The 23,133-nt window shown below is 53.1% G+C and overlaps 2 protein-coding genes across 15 annotated transcripts in view; both read left to right on the top strand.

The window, feature by feature from the left end:
- Positions 1 to 16,784, top strand: part of FAM117A (family with sequence similarity 117 member A) — a 33,287-nt gene extending 16,503 nt beyond the window's left edge. For 7 of the 14 annotated variants that reach the window (XM_087770415.1, XM_087770413.1, XM_087770414.1 and 4 more), the window contains 7 exons: positions 8,657 to 8,823; positions 12,268 to 12,384; positions 12,924 to 13,037; positions 13,359 to 13,493; positions 14,014 to 14,236; positions 14,609 to 14,729; positions 15,218 to 16,784. In XM_087770415.1, the coding sequence (XP_087626541.1) occupies positions 8,803 to 8,823; positions 12,268 to 12,384; positions 12,924 to 13,037; positions 13,359 to 13,493; positions 14,014 to 14,236; positions 14,609 to 14,729; positions 15,218 to 15,557 (1,071 nt within the window). In that variant the 5' untranslated portion in view covers positions 8,657 to 8,802 and the 3' untranslated portion in view covers positions 15,558 to 16,784. Of the gene's footprint in view, positions 1 to 580; positions 702 to 2,455; positions 2,601 to 5,781; positions 5,900 to 8,656; positions 8,824 to 12,267; positions 12,385 to 12,923; positions 13,038 to 13,358; positions 13,494 to 14,013; positions 14,237 to 14,608; positions 14,730 to 15,217 lie in introns of those variants that run through there. The other 7 variants (XM_087770410.1, XM_087770404.1, XM_087770409.1 and 4 more) reach the window with 6 other exon arrangements.
- A 658-nt stretch (positions 16,785 to 17,442) lies between these two features.
- On the top strand, positions 17,443 to 22,825 carry SLC35B1 (solute carrier family 35 member B1). Its single transcript, XM_087770177.1, has 9 exons — positions 17,443 to 17,841; positions 17,995 to 18,098; positions 19,110 to 19,240; positions 19,794 to 19,824; positions 20,031 to 20,188; positions 20,539 to 20,665; positions 21,578 to 21,684; positions 21,962 to 22,115; positions 22,475 to 22,825. The coding sequence occupies exons 1-9, from the start codon at positions 17,639 to 17,641 to the stop codon at positions 22,525 to 22,527; spliced, it is 1,068 nt and encodes a 355-aa protein (XP_087626303.1). The 5' UTR covers positions 17,443 to 17,638; the 3' UTR covers positions 22,528 to 22,825.
- Positions 22,826 to 23,133: the final 308 nt, after the last annotated feature.

The following is a 23,133-nucleotide window of genomic DNA, read 5'->3' as shown; positions in this document are numbered from 1 at the left end:
TAAGCATGGGTAGGGAGCTGTAGTGGGGGAAAATAGTCATGTAGGGACTGGTCGAGGGATGGGAAAATCTTGAAGATGTCCTGCTGTTGCACTAGCCAGGAAGAATCCTGCCCCTGTCCTATGGAATCAAATCAGGCTTTGTGCAAAACACAGCTGAATACAATATGTGGCTCAGGTTTGGAGGCAAAGCATTGCAGGTGGCTTTGTTTTAATGTAGAACGAGTTTCTCGCACAGTAATTGGAGCCCATTCATGGTATTGCAGCCCTCGGCTGATACGGATCATACCTTCAATCTAAACTTGCTGCTCCCAGTTTGTTAGCCTCTGGATACGGGTGTGGGAAAGGGGAAACAAAGGCCACATCTATAACTAATCTTGACTTGTGTTGACATTCCGTGGGTGAAACAAGTCTTTCCCTGCTTTAAAATGCTGGAGAAGACATTTAAAAACAAATTTGCAGGGGGAGGGGACTGTGCAGTCAGTGTGATCTGTCCCTTCTATAGCAGAATGCTCCAGAGGAGATAAGAAGCTCTCGGGTCATTTACCCTGGATGGGTTTTTATTTGTGAATCTTTCTTTCAGCTGGGGCTTATCTAACACAATTGCATGGACCATAGCAAAGTTTTCAACATTTGTTGGGTGAGTAGAGAACTGAAGGAACCTGGGCATCTGTTTGTGCAGAGAAGGAGCAGCTCTGTTCCAGGTGTGGTAAACGCTTTTACTGTGCAGTGCAAAAGAAAAAACAAGTACTTGGCCTAACACTGTGAGAGAAATAATGCGAGCACTGAAGTGCAATGAGTTCTCTTTATGCAAAGCTTGGATGTTGAAATGCTGCGTAAATGGCAGCGTTGACTACACCGAGCTGATCTTGGCACTTCCCTCGTGGCTCCTGCAGCTTAAGATGACAATACTGATTTAGCGGGATTCACGGTTGTACAAGAAGGATCTCCAAGAAAGACCAATAGTGTTGAGCCTGTAAAAATATTCCCTCTTGGAATTTATATTAAACAGGACTTTTTGCATTAAAAATTAAGCTTGTGGTGCTGCCATTCAAACCACCTGATAATGCAGGGTTGACTGCACAGGAAATGAGGAAAATATCAAAGCAGGTTGTGTGGTTAGCCCATTCTTTGAAAATAACGGGAGATAATTGTTTCCATGCTTGCCTGGAACCTGCTGCATGACTCTGGGCAAGCTGCTTCTCCTCCCCGTGCCTCAGTTTCTCATAGTTTGTGTGCCATCCTTTCAGGCTGGAAGCTTTCAGGAACAGGAATTACAGAGTTTGTACGGTTCCTGGCATGCTTGAGCCTGAGGCTGCTGTGTGCAACCGTTGTATGCATAAAGCTGCTGTGCTTACACTGTTCAGGCTGGCTGTAACACTGAGCCAGTGCTGGCTTTGCTATCCTGCTTCCCAGTGAGAATAGGAAGGTAATGAGAAGGTATATCTGTTGTGATTTTTTTTTTTTTCCTGGCTGAAAAGCTGTTTCAGTAGCTTCATGTTGGCCTCCCCAAGCAGATGGCTTAACTGCAACTAGCCATAAAGATGACTGTGAGTATGGGAGGAGGGCTTGTCGTAAAGTGTTTGTCATTTATGTAGTTATATGTATACAAAGGGCAGGAAACCTTCTTCCTTGTTTTCCATATTGTTTGTAACTGTAGAAATATCAAGGATGTCCTACTCTGTTTTTGTTTTACTTTATCTGTACTGGAAGACTTCCAAGGGCTTGAGAATCAAAGGTTTCTCATCTTGAGAGTGAGAGCCCTGCCTTTTGCAGCAATCTTGATTCCTAGATGCTTATCAGGAGTTGATTTATGTAGGGTTAACAAAAAAGGAAAAAAAACCCAAACCCACAGCTCTGTCTTCATTGCTTGGGTTTTACTCTTCTGATAGGGGTGACATGGATGATCCTGGTAGCTCCTTAGTCATCTGTATTCTCCAGGATCAGAGTGAACAAGTCCTAAAGTTCTAATGTTTGAACAAGTTTTTGCTTGTTTCTAAACTACTCTTATTGTTTGTGAGACGCTGTCTGCCCATCTGTTTCTTTCCTTGTCCTTACTTAAATTTTGGAGATTAAAGCCAGTGTAGAAGCACTCCCAACCCATACCAGTGGGTAAGAAGATTGAAGATCCCACCAAAACGGTGCCTGGCATCAGGCTGCATTTAGGAAATGTGCACTTCAACCAAAGACTTTGAGAACGTTGAAATTTTTCAGATTGTTTTATCATTTGAAAAACAAACTTTGCAAGAATTAAGTTAAAGGTGAAGAGTTCCGTTCTTTTCCTCCATCAACTAGGTGTTCAGATTCAGCTTCAGGCCTTGAGCCGTGTTGGAGGGAGTTGCTGTTTAACAATGTCTGTGTCCAAAAAAAAAAAAAAAAGACAGCTTGAACTGTTAGTGTCCCCTATTAATTTCCTTCAATGATATCTGCAGATGCTGTGTCCTTTGGGCAGCTCTCTCCAGCTGTACTCTTCTCGCAGCTTGTAACCAGGGGAGTGATTACAAAGCCTGGAATTTCTTCCCTTGTGCTCCCGGGCCAGTTGTGAAGCCCTCGAGGCCGGTTCAGCGAAGCCTGCGGGGCAAGTCATCGCTGGCTTGGATCAGGTGGGAATGCAGCTCCCCAGCCTGGTGCAGGATCCTCTTTGCCCTTGGGTTTTCTGCTTTCCCGATGCCCCCCGTCAGTGGGTTGCTCCTTTCTGTGTCGGTCGAGCGCCGAGGCAGAGAAAGGTTTCTGAGGGGTTTCTTGGAGGGCTGTGCTTTGGGAACAGCAGGTACTTTTTTGGGTGTCTTGGGCTGTGTGCGTACAGTTTGAGCAAGAGTCATGAGGGGCAGCGTGGTTTAACCACAGCTTCTGCCTCTTCACCGGAAGGTGCAATGGATTTCAGTGCTCTGAGGGTTTTGCATTTCTGTATTAATGTTTACTGAAATGAGCAAAGAGCTATGAAATCCCATCCTGGCATGGGTGTGAATTTCCCTTCAGTTGTAAATCATCTTTAAAGGCAAAGGGATTATAATTTTTAAACATTGAGAGATGCAGAATACTTCCTTTCCAGAGACTTGAGGTGAAAAGACTTGGTGCCAGAAGTTACTGCTGTGAAGGTGTTAACTCTTTTTGCAGGAGCGGCTGAGGGTTGTGTATATCATTACCTTTTAATCTGCCTATAAATTCCAGGTTCATGCTCCTCTTTGAAGCCCCTTAACATTCAAATTGTTCTTTTTCTCTACCCATACATATCAATTGCAACTGGTTGTCTTGCTGCATTCTTCTTCCCGGTTGCATTACTACTGAACACGACTTTCCTTTCTTGCTTTTGGGATAAAGTGAGATTTTTCTTTTCCTAGAAAATGCAGACTGTGTCCAGCCTTCAGAGGTTGCTTGGAGTCATCCTGCTGCCTGTCTTGTACTGGAGATCTTCTCTGCATCCCTGCTTGGCTTTGTTTTCTGGTGGGGCTTTTTGTGGAGACCCCTCAGACGGTGTGGATTTATAGCCTCGCTGGTCTTTTGGTACCTTGAGTGAGCACGTTCTGGCAAGCTTCTCTGGATCTCCTGCTCCATTTCTGGTTAAAGCTTGGGATCTTCCCCTTGTCTCCTCCACTTAAAAAGACCTGTCTCTAGCTGTTTTTGTGGAGAGGATGTATCTTTTTTCTCTCCAGCTTCTGTGACCTTTCATCCCAGCACCTTTAGCTCTTGATCTTGCCTTCGTTCCTGTGTTGGTACTAAGCTCTGACCGTGCCGAGAATTGTAGTGAAATGCTTCAGTTTTCTAGCACGTTTGCAGATTTCTGTAGTGTACTAAGCATGGGATTTTAAATTTCATTAAGAACAAGTAAAACTGCCTGTTCATCTCCTTTTAGGCTTTCTGGGATTCCCAGAGCAAAAGCATTTATTCCTTGCATAATCCAGCATTGCTTTCAGATTGTGCGATAAATTTAAGGTCCTCTCCGGGAGTGCTTTTGCAGAAGCAGCACGCAATAGCAGCGCTTCGGTGTGCCACGAGGAACTGCCTGGGCTGACTGCGATGGTTGCAAGCGTGGCTTCTTAAATCTTCACGTTTTTTCTGAATGTGGAGAGAGCGCAGTGAAGGCACAATGCTGGGAAAAGGCAGTTCTTTCCCTGTAAAGATTTTTAGTCTTTGCTATGTTAAAGATTGAGACTTCAAAAAGAACTGATTCCGTTGCATTTCCTCAGTGCAGCAGTCAGGACACACAATTTTCTTTACCTGCTCCATCTGGGGGGAAAAAAATTAAATAAAAACTGAGGATATATTTCTGAAGCTTGCTTGCTGCTGGGAATTTTTTGGCAACAACCTGTCAGGTAACTTGATTCACCATGATGAAACTGCAGGGAAATTGAAATGAGACTTAAACGGGTTGTAATGTGGAAGCTTCAGTTTCGATCTTTATTTCACTAACACGTCCCCTGCTTGTCACTGCACTGGAAATGCCTGGTTAAAGTGGTTTTGGCCCTCAGAGGAGATAAGTTTTCTGATCAAGTACCATCTTGCAGAGTGAGGTTAGATGAAGTGAGGTTCCCTGACGTGGTTTGTGGATTGCTGTTCGTAACATCCTCTGGAAGTCCTGCGCGTGTCTCTTGTCCAGTTACATTTTAAAACAAGAAGAGAAGGGAAGACGCTGGATTTCTTGCTGTCTACCAGCCTCGCCTCCTGCTTGGTTGGACTGGAGCCAGCGAGCTCGGGGTGATGCTATGGCCAAGACCTCCTCTACACCAAAACTGTTGGTTAGAGCTGTAGCTCATTAAGCAGTGCAGCCCTTAAGGTGAACATAAGGTGCTGTCTTGGTGCTCTGGCATGGTAGCGTAGCTTGTGTCTGCTGTCGGAGCTCCTGCCCTGGCAACCACCCCAGCAATGTCAGCGATGGGTCCCTTCTGCTTGTGCCACCTGAACTGCCTTCAAGTAGCTGTTGTGCAGAAAAGTGTTTTCGTCTAGAGATCTCCCAGCTAGATTGTCTAGGAAGATGTTAAAGATCAAGGAAGTGGTGGTGGGGTGCAGTAGGGGACACTGATACACATCCAGCAGCCTGGTTGGTGTGAATATTTTGTCTCAAAGAGATGTTTCTGTGTCACAGGGTCCTGCTGTGGTTTGGCAAGCCCATGAGAAATTCAACTTAGGCATTTATGTTATCTCCCTGCCCCCATCCCCCAAATCAGGAGCATCATCTGAATAAGACATGTTGTAAAGAGCATTAAAAGGTGTAGATGAGGGAAGAACATACAGAACTTAAGTAATTAGCAGTAATTTCTGTTACACTGGGGTGCAAGATAGTTGCATAAGTTAGTTATTATTGACAGAGTTGCTTAGGTTCCACCTCAGCTAAACTCTCCCTGAGAAATTCTCTCTTGAAAGCTTACAACTCTTGCTTGAGCCGGTAAACTGAAAACTGCATCCAAAACCATTAGGTAGGGAAAGCTTTCCTGCGTAGTGAAACCTCAGACAGCCTGTCATTCCATGGTTAACCTGAAAGCTGATCGTATTTAAACATGAACTGTTATTTTATGCTTCATCGCTTGAAGATAGACCTTTGCAGGGGCTTATTCCAAAAATGTCAGAGTCCGGACAGCATGTCCCTAAATTTTTAAACATTCTTCTGATATTCAAGGGTTGGTTTCCCCAGGGTGAAATCTGGAGAGGGAAGGAAGAAGATTTGACTTTATTTTTGCTTGCCATTGTTTTTCGATTCAGCTGTAGGTACTCTTTATTAAGAAGTGACCCTGAAGTTTTTAAAAGTTTACTGAAGACTTTTACTTTACCTTTCTAGATGCAGAGATTGGCTGGCCTAGAGAGACTGTTGAGGAAACTCTGAGCTCACTGATGTTGATGTGGTTGGGAAGGACCAGGGACACTGCAAATCTAGGACTCCAGTACTGAAAACTTTCTACTTTTAAACGTATGCATTGCACCAGTCTCTAACTTGTGGCTGCATGAAAGCCTCGTGCAGCAATTGGAGGCAGCCAAGCGGCTCCTGGAGATACGGCGACGGTTCTGTTATCTGCAGCAGCTTTACTGTCGCATGAAAAGTAAAAGCGCCACAACCTGACGCTTCTCAGCTGTGGAGCTGGCTTGGACCAACTCCAGCGCTTGTGGCCAGGTGGCAGCTGTGCAGGCTCGGTGCGGAGGGATGATAATAGCACCGAGCCGTAAACAGGACACTCCACCCTGCCTCGGCGCCTCTCGCGCCCTCCTCCTTGTGCCCAAAACGCGGCGCCGTGCACGCAGCCTTTGCACCGTAAGGAGGGCAACCTGCCCCCGGTGGCAACCTGCCTCCGGAGGCAACCTGCCCTGCATCTCCCAGCTGCCCCTTGCCCTTCGGGCTTCTCGGTGCTGCTTGAAAACAAACTGAGCTGTTCGGTAGCAGAGTTGTACTTCATGAAAAGCAATGACGGTTTGTGCTGCTCATACATTAATAGCTTTAGATGTTTGTCAGCCCTCAAACACAATTGATGCAGTTGTCACCGTAGGAGGCCACGTCTCCTCTGCTCTCGGTCGTGTCTGTTCTCGAGGTCCTTCTGGGCTGGTTTCAGCTGTGTTGCCCTGTTGAAGGTACGAAGGTGACCCCCATCACTCTGGATGTGATGGTTGTATCAAAGGGGGCCCCTTGGAGAGCTTTGTGGGGGACGTGCGCTGTCACCGCAGCGCGGGAGAGGGGCTGCCCTGCTGCAGCAGCGTTCAGTTCTGCCAGCGGCCTGGCTGGGGAGAGCAGCGCGAGAGGAAGACAGCTGAGGTCACACGTAATGGAGATGCAAGTAACATAGCCTGTGGGGGTAATGAGGCACTGAAGAGGAAGCTGCAAATACTAACGAGTTTCTAAATTAGAGTTAGTGGTAGGTGTCTTACTGTTAACTGTTTTAGAGCAGGGAGTGTGCCTTGAAATGCCAGCTGGACCCAACACAATAAGGCTTTAATCCAGTGTGGACCTTACGAGGTGTGGCTGTCATGCAAGGACTAATGCTTCTCTTGCCCTCCCACGGGGCTTTTTGTTCCTACCCTTTTCTCACCTAGAACTGAAGAATTCCACTGCTCAAATGGTATTTTAGCTGATAAAAAGATGTATTTAACAGGCCATGTTCCTGGAACAGTCTCACCCCTGAGCCTGCCTGGGTGCCGCAGTACCTTTGTATACCCCGAGGTATTTGTCAAACACAACGTACTGCGTAACAGTTTTACTGCTGGTTTTAGTGTGGTTAACTCGCTACCCGCCTGCCGTGCCCTCATTTTGGGGAGGAAGGAGAGAACGTCTGTACACAAAGCACCTGGAGCAGAGCGCTGTGCATGGCCTTAATATCTTGCCAGGAGGCCACAGGGCTGGTTCTAATGTGTGTGGTAATTTGCATGTCTAATCAAAACGAAATGCAAACAAACTTTCCTGCTGGCTTGAACTTGTCTCTTTCTTGCTACCTTTTTGGTTTTGATGATAACAGCTTTTTTCAGCTGCAGGGGTGAGAGCGGGGCTGCAGAAGAGGGCAGCTGTGCTCTGCTGCGTGTGGATCCCATCTAGTTTGGAGCTGGTCGGGGATGCGATGGAGGAGACGGGGAAGGCGAAAAGCCTGTGCTCTTGCCTGCCAAGAGAGGCGCTTGGCTCTCCATCCTTGTGATGGGACTGCACTGGTGTGCGTCATTGCTGACACACAAACTTAAACTAGGCTGATTTACAAAGCTTTTCTGTTAATCATGGTTCTAGCTACCGTTATGAGAGTGATGTCTGAACAGGCAGCACGGCCATCCCATGGAAGCTGGGCAGACCTGGAGCTCCTGGATTTGAGCTCAGGCCCTGCCAGCAATGGGCTGTGACAGTGAACAGGTTGCGCATCTCCCTTTCTGGTCTTTGCTGAATGAATGCATGCGCCTGCTAATGACACCAAGCGCTCGCGTGGTCCCGCTGGAGGATCCAAACCTTTGCAGACTTTCTCTTGGCTTCCTTGAAACTGGAAGCGAGCAGTAGCATGCTTCCTTGGGGGAAACTGAGGCACATGGGCTCCCTTTCGCTGTTGGGTTTTACCATGGTAAGAGCCTGGGTTCTCTGATGAAGCATTGTGCTCCAGCTAGTAAGAAATATGGCCTTACAGACAGCGTAGTGGGTTTTTTTCTACAGCGCTCATGCAAAAGCAATGTGGATATGCTGAGTATTTCACTTGGTTGTGTAGCAGCTGCCTCGACTTTGGCTGGAATGTCTAATCAATGGCTTCAAGCAGCCACTTAAGGACTGCAGTAGAATCTCTGCTCCTAGAGAAGCAATCTCTTGGTGATAAGTGTGAATACGGCTCCGCAGTGGAGCGGAGGAGTGAGCAGCAGGGCAGATTGGGCGGTCAATCCACCAGCCCTTGCTGGCCCACTCTACTGAAGTGGTGTTTCTCTTGCTGCTTGTTTTCGATAGCTGACTTTGAGCAGCAAAACTGCCTGTGCCGAGGCTGGGCAGCAGCATGGCCTTGGCAGGGGAGAGCTGCTGCTGTTGTGAGAGTGGGAATTCACTGGGCACGTTAGAAGCTATAGGACTCTGGTTTCCGACAAATAAATGCACTTCTCCAGGCTGTATGTGCTAGTTCCCTTCTTGTGATCTTTGCAGTGGACGTGGGCTTGTTAATTGTGATAGCTGTTGCTGAATCTTGGCTTTGGAAGTCTAATTTTCTTTTTTTCCCCCCTCGTCTAGCTAGCGTTCCCTGTGCTGCTGCTGCGGAGAAGACCTGCCGTCCCCGGCAGCCCCGTGTGCGGCGCACCTCTTCGCTGGACACCATCGTGGGCTCGTACCTGCTGGGACAGTGGCCGCGGGACGCTGAAGGAGCTTCCACTTCGTGCATGAATGACAAAGCTACCCAGGTACGAACGCCTGCGGACTGCCCTTGAAGTCTCTGGGCCAGGAGAGGGTTGCAGAACTGAAACGAGCTGTGTAAACTAGGGGTGAATAGGGAAGGCATTAAATTTCCATCTGTCCAGCTGCAACTTTCTAGGAAGGCTTTTTTTCCCCTTTTTGCTTCTCAGCTTCAATTGATTCCACTTTGGTGCAGAGTTAGAATTTCCTTGGCCTTGTTTGGAGGCAGATGGCCTCTGGCTTTCTACTCCAGTACTGGCTCAGCACCGCTTTTTTTTTTTTCTGGCTTGCGGTTCTGGGCCAAGTCCTTATACAACACTCGCGGGCTGTGTGCCACACGCTGCGAGAAGTCAAGGGTGCTCCTGCAGAAGGGCTCACTAGCACGAACGGCGCAGCTCTCCCCTGTAGAATGGAAAAGCTCCAGACCTCGAGGAACTCTTAGCAACCTGTAAATATTACTGTATGGCAGCAAATAGTGCTCGCCTATCTGCAGAGGTGAAAGAATTTAGAAGGATAAGAGCATCCGTTTGCTTAACAAGTTGTTTATTTAGCACGTTCAATCTCTGTTAACTTGCTGTTTGATCTTCGCTGTTCAACAATTTATTACTGGGCTGTTTGCAGGAAATTCTCAATTGGATTCCAGCTTCCATTGTCCTTTTCCAAAGTGTTCTGGCCTGCTTTTGTTTCAGTTCTGGTGCCCAAGAGCGCTGCTGAGGGCAGAGGGCGTGCTGGAAAGGAAGGGAAAGAATTTGTCTAGCTTTATTTCTGAGTTAGCGAAGCACACTCTTCCTTTCTGTCTTCATCAGCAGCGGTGAGAACTCTTAACCCCAGTGTTCTGCGGCTAATTAGTTTTTCTTGCATGTGGCCTTTTTGGGGAAAGGGTTGGAGAAAAGGGGCACCTCCTTCTTCCCAGAATGGAAGATACCACTGTGTTAATTCAGACTCTGCTGAGCCTGGAGCTGATCACTCCTCTTGGCAGTGAATAGGCCAGGTGTGCCGCAGTCTTTCATCAGTTATCTGCAAGTGTCTTGCAAATGCTAATTTTACCTTGCAACATGCCTGTGAAAGGAGCAGTGATCTCCAGTTTCACACACAAACCCCTGTGTGTCAAATGACTTGTCTGTTGAAAGCTGGGAATAAAGTCCTTGGTTCTCGACTACCCTGTGCGTTCACGAAATGTTCCTCATCGTAACCTCCACGACTTTGCCACTCCTTCCATGTTTTCAGGCTTAATAGTTATCAAACTTGGGACTTTCTCTGCTAGCCAGTACATGTTTACTTCCCTCCTTATTCAGCTACTGATCAGCTGTTTTGCAGAGCTCTGTAGATTTGCTGTCATGAGGTGGTTAAGTGAGAGATACAACTGCAGGTGCTCAGTGTGGGGGTGAGGATGGCAGCACTGTACATGATTGGAGCTTGCGGCTTTATCTTGCTGTGCAAAGCATTTTTTTTCTCTCCTTTTTCTGAGGAAGCGGTTTTGCCACAGTTAGTACAAAAGGTTCTGTAATTTCCTTCTGCCTTGACAGTCTGCCTGCGAGAGGTGGGACACATACGCGCTCTTCGTTTTCAGGCCTTCCTATTGCAAACAGCGTCTTTTCTTCCTTTTTAGGCCCTAGTTTTTTGTCAGCACCGGTGCAGTGCTCAGTGCTCTGGGTATCGCTGCAATAAGTGACTTCTCAAGGGCTCAGGAGGCTTCTAGCGGCTTGAGGAGAGTTTGTCGCATCCTGCAAAGCAGGACCATTCTTAGCAGCTGGAGTTCAGCTTCCCACAGATTTGCCTCTTGCAGTAATGTGGGATAGGGCTGCGGTCTTGTCTCTTAGACCTTTGCCTCTTCTCCTTAGCTTTCTTACGTGCGTGGTCTCCTGGGGTAGAAAATGACACAATGTTTTGGGATAACAGCCAAGTAATGATGTTTGAGTTGTTTAGGAGAGAATATTTGAGGTAGGAAATGAGATCAGATGTGCCATGTGCTGAAACTGCAAGGTTGGTCTTTGCCGTAGGATTTCCCATCGCGTTGGTCTGTTCCTCGGCTCTGTCTGGCACGGTTCAGGGGTAGCGCGGGGATGGCTGCGACCGTTGAAGGGATTTCTTCTCTCAAACCAGACTGAACACTGTAAATCGAAAAACTTCTGTGCTGCAATGTCTGCTGCTTACAGGCATTGCAAAATGGAGGCCACGACAACAAATGGTTTTAGCTGTAGGGAACGCAGTGTGCTCTGCTTACAGAGCTGTGTGTAAGGAGGGGCTTCGTTCAGAGCCTGTTAAGTCAGGAGAGGGTTGGATTTCTGCCCAGAAATCACCTGTATCCCTTTACAGAAGGAAAAGCTGGTACCTGTCTAGGTAACTCGCCTTGTTCCTTTGGCTTAGATAGATTTTAAAACCTGTTTTGAGAGAAGAGGCTTCTGTCATCCTCATGACTCAACAGGGTTTAAAACAGCTGCTGTTCTTGCAGTAGCCTCTGGGGAGATCAGTTAAGCTGCTTGGAGAGGAACTGTTCTCAGGCCCTTGCACCTTCTGGCAGCCTGTCACTGAGGATGGAGGAGGGAAGCATCATCCAAAGCCTCCCACAGAAATGGCAGGCAGCAGTGACACGGGGTGAGCGTTCTGAGAGGCACTGAAATGCGATGTGGGGGGAAAAAATGATGGCTGGTCTTGAAAATGATGTGCCTTGGGACTGTTCCGATCCCGGAGTCTCTGCCGAGAGGGCTGAGTGCAGTGGAAGGAAGTTCACACCCTTTGCTGATCAGATTAACAGCCCTTTCTGATTTCCATTGATATTTAAAATGTAGCTGTTGCTTGGAAAACAGCTGTGTAAAGTGGTGCTGAGGCTGTTTTTCTGCATGAAGAGAGTCAGCCGAGAACTGCCAGCCCCGCGGCCGGAGGGACGAGAGCTGGAGAGTCAGCTGGGTTCTTCCAGCGCTCCGGCAGCAGCAGCAGTCAGTCTGCAGGCCAAGCTCTGGTTTTGGTAACGCCTTTGAGCTCTGATACAGGAGCCTGAGGTCTCAGCAGCAAGTTGTGTGTTCTCATAGCTGGGTGAGGCTTTTCCTCTCGGTAATGCTTCTTCGTACAATGAGTGCCTGAAACCCTACGTCACCGGTCATCAGCCGAGAGCCCGTGCGAGCAGCGCAGGGGGCGGTTGCGGTTGTTTCTCCGGGGTAATGGTTTGGCGCCCTTTATCTCATCTGGTGCTTGTGGTGATTAAGCCACTGACTTCGGGGCAGGTCTCTTGCCACGTAGGTCTGTGAGGTCCAGTTGCCCGATAACCACAAATCTGGCCCAAGTGACTTTGTTTTGGCAAACAGAAATAGATGGCTATCTCTTCATGCACGCTACTGAGTATTGCACTGAGGGGGGGAGACTGGAATAGGGCTGCGAGCAGGCAGTAGTTGAGCACTTATCCTTAGGACTCTACCACCAGTCTCTAAACCAGCAAACGTTGTGATTATTCTCAGCCGTGTTTCTCATCACTTCAGACTCCAGTGTCCTGGCATGACGTGGAAGTGGGGAAAGCCAGCTCCAGTGCCCACAAGCGTTCTGCTTCTTGGGGTAGCACAGATCACCGCAGAGAGGTAAAATAGACCCACTCCCGATGCTTGAGCAAGATCTGTGTTAGTTGCTGGAGGCTCCTGCTTGCGTGGGAGGGGAGTGGGAGGACAGGATACTAGTGAGGATGAGACCTTAGCCCTTGTTCTCATCCCTAACGCTCTGTGCTTCAACCAAAGACTGATCTTGTTGGCTTCCTCTAGCAGGCAGCTGTTGTAAAGTAGCTCCACTGAAACTCAGTGCATTGCTTGTCGGCGTCGTGGCGTGCGTGGCTCCCAGTGGGGCCTGGTTCCTAACGATCTGTAGGTGGAAGATAACCCAGACCCACTAGAGGAAGGGCACTGGCCACATCGCAGCGGGGGAGTTTGTGACGAGGCCTTGCAGGTGCTTTCTGGTCCATCCTTTGAGAGGTGGCCAGAGCTGCTGCTTGTGTGATTGAAACCGTCTCTATTTTGGCACTTCCTTGTGGGCTGGAAGAGAGGGGGAGGAGAGAGACGAGGCATGATCCTTTTTGGTGGAGGTGTGTTGGCTTGTCTGGTTCTGTAGCTGAAACTTTGTTTGCTAGATTGCCAAACTGAAGCAGCAGCTCCAGCGAACAAAGCTAAATGGCAGAAGTGGCAAAGAAAAGGAGAAGAGCTCCCCGCTCCAGGGGGACCATGCTGTCCTTGGATCGCTCAGGGTACGTTCACGTCTCCCCTGCTCCGCTGTCACCGTGTGTCCTAGTGAGCTGGAGAGCAGGCGCCTCTGGGCAGGTGTCCAAGCTGTTCTCAGCCTTCTGCTCTCGTGCCTGAGAAGGGAGAATTTTTTTCTCTTCTCCCCCCCCACCTCTTCAGCCCTGTGCTTTGATCTCCAGTTAGTGAGTTTACGAGACTCTGCTGTCAGCCTTCTGCCGTCAGCCTCCTGGCAGGCTTTGGCTGAGCCCTGGAGAGCTGTGGGGACAGGATGGAGCGGCTGAGTTTGTGCAGATATAACCACCTTCTCTGGTTCTGGATTGTTACAGGACGCTTCTTCAGGCTTCCTTTCTCCATCGCCCGTTTTGAGGCTCAGCCCCTGTTTGCATAGGAGCCTGGAAGGGCTAAACCAGGAACTGGAAGAAGTGTTTGTGAAGGAACAGGGAGATGAAGAGCTTCTGCGGGTAAGTGAAGGTCACAAGGTTGCCCTGAATCTTCTGGGTGGTCTTGGACATCCTTCCCTCTAAAGACACTCCTGTATCTGTTTCTTGGCCACAGGGACGGTCTCTGTGTCTAGTTTTAGTTTGTTCTGGGCACGTAACTGTCTAAATTGGGTCAAGTGGCTGCTGCCTTCCCTTCTTAAAACTTGCTGGTGCTATGAGAGGTGAGCCAGTAGTGATCTCAGGAGAGATGACACCTCACCGACAGCTTTAAGACTCTCTTAGACTGGCATCCACGGCTACTTTGTGCTGTGCAGATGTGGGAGCAGTGATCCCAGAGAGCTCATGAACCAAAGCGCGTTACAGGATACGGAAGGGCCGGTGTCCTGGTTGCAGGAGGCTGCCTTGCTCCCCGAAGTGGAGGCTCTGCCCGGATCCGGATCCAGCACCCCAAGTAGCTGCTGTCTGTAGGTGCAGCTGCTGTTAAATCTCTTCACTGGTGGCAGGGGTTTCTTGCTCCTCTAAGACTTTGCTTCCTCCCTAGATATTGGATGTCCCAGATGGCCACAGGGCGCCAGCGCCTGCCCAGAGAGGCTCTGGAGATGCGTCCCTGACTCTGGAGCCCGGCAGTGGCAGCTGTAGCAGCCTCTCTCTTTCTCCTTCCCCTTCCGTGCCTCTCCGCCTTTCTCCGCACACCCTGGCGAGACTGGCGGCAGAAGAGCCCTCCTCTGCGGCAGACGAGGTGCAGCCAGATCCAAAGGAGAAAGGTAAAGGCTGAAAGCAGAGGGGCGGGAGGTCAGGGGAGACCAAGGGGGGGCCAGTGCTACGAAAACCTCGGTGCAACGGCTCCTCCCTGTCTGCGTGCTGGTTGGAAGCTGCAGCTGAGATGGGGGAGAGGCTCTTGGCCAGTTTGGCTAAACTGTAGCGGACTTCTAAAGCTCCAGTAGTTACCCTCTGGGTGGGTGGTTTCCAGTATTAGATGGAGGATGTGAGCTGGGAGCTGCCCCGATACAATGCTGCAGCTTTGGGCTTTTGTAGCCTGCAGCCCCAGGGTCTAGAAGAGCACGGCTGGCGTCGAGTCGGAGAGCGCTGCTGGATTCTTCTAAAAACTTCTCAAAACCTCTCTTCTTCCCTGCTAGAGGAGGGCAGCCCTTCACCAGTCCTGGCCTTTGCTGCTTCTCCTCGGCCCAACCACAGCTACATGTTTAAACGGGAGCCTCCTGAGGGATGCGAGAAGGTCCGAGCCTTTGAAGAAGCTTCGTAAGTATGAGGAGTTGTCGGCAGGAGAGAACTCGCGTGGGGTTGGTCCTATGGGAGGCCGCTGGGGTGGGGGCAGCCGAGGCTTCCGTCGCTGCAGTTGCCTCCCCTGCCCCGTTCCAAAAGTAGGGAGCAGCCTCTAGGAAAACACTTGCAGCAAAACCGTGGCTGCTCGGGTCTGAATTGCGAGCCCTCGGACGCGCTCGGAAGGATCTTGTGATGCCTTGCCCTTCCCAGGCAGTAGGTGTTTCTCAGCCAGCAGAGCCTCTTGAGAAGAGGTGGTGCTCCTATAAATAAGCGTGCTCTCAAAACAGGCTCTTCGTGCCGCTCTGTTCCCGAGGAGCGCTCCAGCTCACGGAGTCAGCTCAGCTTTTAGTCGGGCTCTCTGCAGAGCGCGCAGCTCCGGGTGTTTTCCCTGTGGCTGCAGGCACCGGCTGCTCGGTGCCCTTGGGAGCGCCTGTTCCTAACGCCCTCTGCTCTCTCTCCTTCAGCTCCCCCAGCCCTGATCAGCCTTTCCAGCCTTCCTGCCCGGATAAGAACAAAGTGCACTTCAACCCCACCGGTTCTGCCTTCTGCCCCGTCAGCCTGGTGAAGCCTCTCTTCCCAAACGTGGGTTTCCTCTTCAGGAGCTTTCCAGCTTCTCCCAGCCCCGGCACGGGCGTGTTTACATCCTGCCAGCCCGCAGCTCCCGCCCCGTTCCTTGGGGTGCGGAAGGACGCTGCAGTAGATAGCTTCAGCGAGGTGTCCAAGTCTCCTTCACTGAATTACGAACACTGGAAGCGCGGCCAGCCAGAGGAGAGCGTCGTCTTCCACAGCTCTCTCGTGGTGTGAAGCCTTGGGGAAGGCTAGCCAGCAACAGCAGCTCTGGCTCCTCCGCGCGGCTCTGCCAGCCCGTGGAGGCTGGCGCCTTGAAGGTGGGATGTGACAGGCGGCCCCGGGATCGAGAACCGCAGCAGGCTTCCTCTGGGGATGACAGACTGTGGAGTACAGCGTGCCACGGGACTCCTCGCTGCCGGGGAGGCTCGTTTCTCCGAGCCTCCCCTGTTCAAAGCACTTTCCTCTGTTGAATTGTCTTTGTTTCCCGTGTGATTGTTTTGCCGGTGAAGAGCAGTCGGGCGCTGCTGCGGGGGGCAGAGGCAAACTCGTGCTCCACGGCTCCGTGAACGAGGTTGAGCTGGGAGGGTTCAGGTGGGGCTTCCACCCCTCGCCCCTGCGGCCATCTGGGGTCGCTGGACCCCGGGAGGGGGGGAGGAGGGGTGTGTTGGGGCAGAACACGTTGGGTGTCTGCGCTATTAAGGCAGCTCGTCTCGGAGCGCAGAGGGCCGGGGAGCAGCGGGTCCCTGACCGTGCCTCCCCTGGACACCTTTACCCCTCCAAACAAGCCTGGAGCTTCCGGAAGGCCGTGCTAAGCGGGGAGGAGCGCGGGGGGCTGAACGCAGCTTCGCCCATCCGGGCTCCGGGAGGCTTGCGTGGCTGAGGGGGGTGAGGCTGCCCGCCCGGGCGCCCTGTGGGCGGGCAAGGGTCTCCCAGGCGCCTCGGCCGTGCTGCGGGACGAGGGGGTGGAAGTGAAAACGGGCAGCGCAGAGGTCTCTGCTCCTTGCCGCTGTAGAGAAGCGACCGGCTGCTTCCCGCCGTCGGCTCCCGGGGGGACGGGCGGAGGCTGGGCGTCCCGCGGGAGCCCTGACCGCGGCGGGGCTGGAGGCCGAAGCGCTGCGGCGCCCAGCAGCGCCGTCCCGCCGCGGTGCCTTGGAAGGCGAAGCGATGACACGGGAGCGTTGATTGTAAAGCCTCTGGACAACAAAAGCGTTTGATTTTGTGTTCTGTTGCAAAGGCCCTGGGCTGTACTGAAGCAGCCCGTTCTCTTGTACCTGATGTAGAAACTCTGTTTTCTTCCAAAGACACTATTTTTGCAGCTGTTTGAAGTCTGTATTTTATGTATGTATTGCAAAGCTTAAAGGCGGAAGGTTCGCTTTGGAGCTCTTGTGTTCAGAGGGTTCTCTCGCAGCGGCTGGTATTGCCAGTTGAAAAGAAACAAAATAAATATTTCAGGCACCCAAAGTACTTCTTTGAGGTTTTAAGGCATAGAGCTAAACGGGAGGCCCTGGGGCGTTCAGCAGCGGTGGGAGCCGCGGCCAGGCCGACGGCGGGGTCCCGGCACCGGGGGGGGGGGGGCTCCGGGATGGGGAGCTTCAGCTGCTTCAGCAGCGTGAGCGAGGCCGCGGAAAGGGGACGCGGTCGGCGGAGGGAAAACGGCTCCGGGCGTGGGCGGCCGCGTCCTCCGGGGGTGCGGGGCCGGAGGGAGGCAGCCCCCCGCCACCGGCCGGGCCCGGTTCGTTTTCCGCGCTTCCAGCCGGGGGGAGAGCGCCCAGCCCAGCCACGGCCGCCGAGCTACGGCCAACGGCTCCGGGTTCCCCCGAAGGAGGAGCCGCGGGGCTCCGGCCGCCCCGGGCCCGCCCGCGCTCGAGGCCGCAGCCGCGGGGGCTGACGGCGGGCGGGCGGCGGGACCTGCGCGGCGCTGCCGGAGGCGCTGTGCGACGCTCAGGCGACGGCGGGAAGGCCAACCAGGCACCGCCCGCTAGCTCCGCCCCCCCCGCCGCGCAGCCAATCCCCGCGCTCCACATCGGGTTGCGTCACCGCGAGGGCCGCGCTCGGCGAAGGCCCCCGGCCCGGGGCTGCCCGGGGCGCTGCCTGCCCCGGGGGGGGCGCTCCGCCGCCCCGAGCGCCGCCGCTCCGCGGCGGAATCGGCCCCGGGGAGGCTCCGGGAGGGGTCTCGGCGCGCCCCTCCCGGCCGGCCCCGCCCGGGCCCCCGCGCTGCACGCCCGCCTCCGCCCCGCGGCGGGCCCGGCAGCGCGGCGGGCGGGCGCGGCCGGGCCGGGCGGGCCCTGGCCGTCGGGCGGGCGCAGGCCGGGCGTATGAGGCTGCCCGCTCCCCCGCCGCCGCCGCCGGCCGCGCTGCGGGATGCGGTGCTGGAGGTGGCCCCGGCGCTGAGCGGCCGCGCCGCCGCCATGGGAGCGAGCGCGAACGGCGCCGCGCTGCCCGAGCGCCTCCGCCTGCCCGTCTGCTTCCTGGGCGTCTTCGCCTGCTACTTCTACTACGGCATCCTGCAGGAGAGCATGTGAGCGGCGGGGCGAGCGGGAGGCCGCCCTCGCCGCCGGCCCCGGCGCGGTGGCGGCCCGCGGGAGCCGCTCCGGAGGGGGGGGGGTCCCGGGGAGGCCGCTCCGCTGCGGGCCGGGCCCCGCCGCTCTCTGACCGTGTCCCGCTCTTGCAGCACGCGGGGACGGTACGGCGAAGGCGCGAAGCAGGAGAAGTTCAAGTACGCCCTGACGCTGGTGTTCATCCAGTGCGTGATCAACGCCGCCTTCGCCAAGCTCCGTAAGTCGGGGCCCGGCCGGGGCCGGGGGCTCCGCGGCTCGGGCAGCTCGGCCGCCAGTCGGGGCTCGCTGCCCCTCGGAGGGGGGGGCCGCTGTGGCGGAGCTGGCGGCGTTCTCGGGATGACAGAGCCACGGAGTCGTTTGGGTGGGAAAAGACCTTTGAGGTCATCGAGTCCAGCGGTAACCCCGCACGGCCAAGGGCGCCGCTAACCCATGTCCCTCAGCACCACATCTCCCCGGCTTTTAAACACCTCCAGGGATGGGGACTCAGCCCCTGCCCTGGGCAGCCTGGGCCAGGGCCTGACAGCCCTTTCAGGGAAGAAGTTTTTCCCAATACCCAACCCAAACCTGCCCTGGCGCAGCTTGAGGCCATTTCCCCTTCTCCCATCGCTTGTTCCTGGGGAGAAGAGACCGACCCCCCCCGGCTCCAGCCTCCTTTCAGGCAGTTGCCGAGAGCGATGAGGGCTCCCCTCAGCCTCCTCTTCTCCAGGCTGAGCACCCCCAGCTCCCCCAGCCGCTCCTCCCCAGCCTTGGGCTCCAGCCCCTGCCCCAGCCTCGCTGCCCTGCTCTGGCCACGCTCCAGCCCCTCCATGGCCGCCTTGGGGTGAGGGGCCCAGCGCTGAGCACAGCATTCGAGGGGCGGCCTCACCAGTGCCCAGCACAGGGGGACGATCCCTGCCCTGCTCCTGCTGGCCACACTGTTCCTGATACAAGCCAGGATGCCATTGGCCCCCTTGGCCACCTGGGCACACTGCTGGCTCATGTTCAGCGGCTGTCGACCACCCCCCCCAGGCCCTTTCCCGCCGGGCAGCTCCCAGCCGCTCTCCCCACGCCTGCAGCGGTGCCTGGGGTTGCTGTGACCCAAGCGCAGGACCCGGCCCTGAGCCTTGCTGACCCTCACCCAGTGGCCTGGGCCCATCGGCCCAGCCCGGCCAGGGCCCTTAAGGCACTTCATGATGGCGGCGCCTGTTGGCAGCTCTCCTGACTTTCCTCCTCTCTGCCTTCCTTCCAGTGATCCATTTTTTTGATGCCGTCAAAGCGGATCGCACTCGGAGCTGGCTGTACGCCGCCTGCTCGCTCTCCTATCTGGGCGCTATGGTTTCCAGCAACTCGGCCCTGCAGTTCGTCAGCTACCCGACCCAGGTGGAGCAGGGCGGCCCTGCGGGGGCGCGCGCCGCGGGGGGAGATGGCGTCGCGGTTCAGCTTAGCACCCTGGTACCCCCCAGGGCTCGGGGTCCCCCAGAAGCAGGCGCCGCACCAAGGAAGCCGGTGCTGTGGAAGAACCAGCTGGTGAAATGACGCGGAGGGAAACTGTGATTTTGGCGCTTACTTCTCTGTGACCGCTTTTGTGGGGCTGTGTCACCGGGTTTCAGGCAGCGCTGGCTGTGTGAGGGGTTAAGAGAGTTCAGGCTGTTCCAGAAAGGGAATAGAAATCCCCAGAAATTATGGGAATTTGCTAATTGGGAGTTGGTGCTCACGTTGGAGGGCTTGAGATGACTTCTGAAACCTTCACCGCTGATGAAGCAGTTGCCCTGTGGTGGGAGTTTTTGTCGTCTTTTTTTGAAGTATGGGGTGTGTTTTACTGGAGGGGCGTTCGGGGAGCTCGGACCCCGGCCCGTCACCCTCACGCTGCCACCAGCTCTCGTCGCAGGCAGGTGACGGTAGGCGGGCCGTTAATACAGTCTTTCTTTTGTAGGTCCTAGGCAAATCTTGTAAGCCCATTCCAGGTAAGCAAATTTCACGTTTCTTCTTCAATGTGTGGATTTCTCATGCCCTCAGGGAGGACCTCGGTTGTCAAACAGCGCGTCTGCCCTTCAGCCCGCTCTGCCGCGGGAAGCGCAGGCGTGGTTTTATCTGCGTGTCGCTCTGTTGGGCCAAGTTACAATCCCACGAGCGGGTTTTGGGAGCGGTTTGTGATGTTGCTTCTTTACAGTCATGCTTTTAGGAGTGACTCTGCTGCGGAAGAAGTATCCCCCGGCCAAGTATCTTTGCGTCCTCTTGATAGTCGCCGGCGTGGCCCTGTTTCTGTACAAGCCTAAAAAGGGGGCTGGGAGCGATGACCACGTCTTTGGCTATGGAGAGCTCCTCCTGGTGAGTGCCGCCAACGCAGACGTCGCCCCGGCAGGGGGAGGAGGAACAAGCCGTTACAGCACAGATAAGGCCGTGTCCTTTGTACCCCAAGCGTAGCCTGAAGCTGGTGTGGAAACGCTTCCGCAGGAGGACACCCCGGTTTGAGGGGCGCGCTCTTAAGCTGCGGCGTGAGGTCAGCGCGCGAGTACGCGCGCATCCCTCCCAGCCTGTGTTTTGAGGCCATGTGGTTGCTACTGAGCAGGTGACTGGGATGTAAAGAAAGGGGGAGAACGCTCAAGATTTTCGCCGTACAGAAGAAATAAAGAAGGAAGGTTTTCTTTGCTTTCTCTGACCTCTGTCTCTTTTCCTAGCTGCTGTCGCTGACCTTGGATGGGCTGACTGGTGTATCGCAGGACCACATGAGGGCTCACTACCAGACGGGTTCCAATCACATGATGCTGAACGTTAATCTATGGTCCACCCTGTTCCTGGGGGCCGGTAAGGAACACCGCACGAAACCCACAGCCGCCGCGCCCGGAGCCTGCCCTGCCACGCCCCGTGGGAAGAGGCGTTGTGTCCTGCTCCATAAAAGGGCCTAGAACACTTTTTGCAAATAACTTTATGTTTTGGTTTGGGGTTTTATTTTTTGTTTGTAAGAAGTCGCGGCTGTTCAGTGTCGCTCTTCTCCTGCCCGCTAGAGGACACCGCTTCACGCAGAGCGTGGCTGCCCGGCCGTGCTGGCTGCTGAGAAGTCCTCCCTGCGGGCAGCTCTGCGCTCCAGCCCGAGCCGCCTGGCTCTACCTGAGGGCTCTCTTGCGCCGGCAGAGAAGCAAACCCCATCAGTGTAGCGTTCCGCTCCAGTGAGGGAGTAGCACTTCTCATTAATCGCTAGGGTTTGTTTGGTCAGAATTGGAGCTGCAGTTAATGATTGCTTCTTTCATTGACTAGGAGGGCGATGGCTTTTTCTCCTGTTCTCTTTGTTTCCCACTGTGTGGAATTTAGTCGTAATCATAGACTCATAGGATGGCTTGGGCTGGAAGGAACCTTAAAGATCATCTCACTCCAGCCCCCTGCCACGGGCAGGGACGCCACCCACCAGACCAGGGTGCTCAGGGCCCCATCCAGCCTGGCCTTGAACACTGCCAGGAACGGGGCGTCCACAACCTCTCTGGGCAACCTGTCCCAGTGCCTCAACGCCCTCTGAGTAAAGAATTTTTTCCTAACATCTAATCTAAATTTCCCCTCTTTCGGTTTGAAACCGTTCTCCTGTCGCTATCTGCCCTTAGCCGTTGCTTTCAGTAGCTCCTGTTGGGTTATGAGCATAAACTGAAATTATATTATGTAGGCAGCGGCTGCTCGGGCTGCCTCTGGCCTCGTAATTCCTGCTTTTCACCTTGATCTTTCTTCCAGGGATACTGTTCACCGGAGAGCTCTGGGAGTTCCTGAGTTTTACGGAACGCTACCCCAGCATCATTTACAACATCCTACTGTTTGGCCTGACAAGTGCGCTGGGTCAGGTAAATGCACCGCCCGTGTTCTGCGGTCTTCGCGGGGATGTGTTTGCCCAGTTAGCGGATGGCAAAGTAAGGCTGCTTCGCTTTCCGTTGCTGGTTGTTGCTTGCTTTCTGTACAGGCTGCCTTCGGAGTAAAACCGATACAAGTTTGTGTGCAAATAATCAGGTTTTGAAATAAGATTCTCTTGGCTCTGGCTTGATGGCTTTTCATCTGAAAATAGGAGCCGTGTTGTACTTTTTCCAGTCAGAGTGACGAAAGGCATCTTTGTGTTTTTTACAGAGTTTTATTTTCATGACTGTGGTATACTTCGGACCTCTGACTTGTTCCATCATCACCACAACCCGCAAGTTCTTCACCATTTTAGCGTCCGTCATTCTATTTGCCAATCCCATCAGTACGATGCAGTGGGTGGGAACGGTCCTGGTGTTCTTGGGTAAGTCTGGGAAGGAAACACCTGAGGTCTTTTCCCCTCTTAACTTAAATAGAGCTGATGTAGAGCGAGGGGAGAGCTACCAAAAGATGCCGGTCAAAAAATCTATTTGTACTAGAACGCTCTCGATGGAAGAGCGTGTTAGTAGCCTCACCAGTGCAGGAAAAGAGGAACGTGACTTCTAGCAGATCTATTTGCTCTTTTTTTTCTCCCCACGCCGGGTAAGTCGCTGCCTCTGAGTGACCATTCGTAAGTTGGTGCTGTTAAAGCTGATTTTTTTTTTCACAAAGTTCCTTGTGTTATGTTTGTTTGAAGAATGTGAAGCACTTTTCTGTGCACATGGATTCTTTCTCTCTTTGCAGGTCTTGGACTTGATGCCAAATTTGGAAAGGGAGTAAAGAAGACATCGCATTGAGGAAATGGTTGATCTCTGCAGTCGGAATGAACTTTTAATTTATTGTCTTGTACCTCAAAATCTGTTATGAAACTGGACTCAGGATAGGTAATCAGAAGGGGAGTGTTTGGATTTTTTTGTTATAGTTTTTTAATTCTAAATTGTCTTAAAAGTGTAATACTTTAGTTTTAACTGTAATTAAGCTTTTTTTTTTTTCTTCTGTAATCAGAGCTGCATTACTAGATCCTAGCAGCAGGATGAAATTCTTGCCTTAACAGGAAAAAAACTTCATATCTTTATTAAAGAAAAAGAGACAATGGCCACTTTTCCAGAACTTTAATTTCAGTATTGTTGGCTGGTCTTGGGGAGAAACAGCACACCTCTCTCCAAGGAGAGGGCTAGTCTTAGAATTATGTTAGTTCTTTGGTGTGGCCTGGAAAGATCCCTGGATTAAAGGCCTGTGTTGAAGACAACCCCCTCTTCTGCCTGATCGTATGATTTTTTTTTCATAACGGAGTTGGTGGAGCAGCCAGTTGGACACTCTTCCATTAAGATAATATGTGCACACGTTGAGATGCGTTATATCCTTCATCCGAGCCCTTCTAAAACAGAAGCAACTCTTGGCAT

The sequence above is a fragment of the Nipponia nippon genome, unplaced genomic scaffold, assembly GCF_047370975.1.
Source record: "Nipponia nippon isolate SJK-2023a ecotype South Korea unplaced genomic scaffold, ASM4737097v1 scaffold_32, whole genome shotgun sequence".
Lineage (NCBI taxonomy): Eukaryota > Metazoa > Chordata > Aves > Pelecaniformes > Threskiornithidae > Nipponia > Nipponia nippon.
Note: the sequence above shows the minus strand (reverse complement) of the source record. Positions and strands in the feature narration are given on the sequence as shown.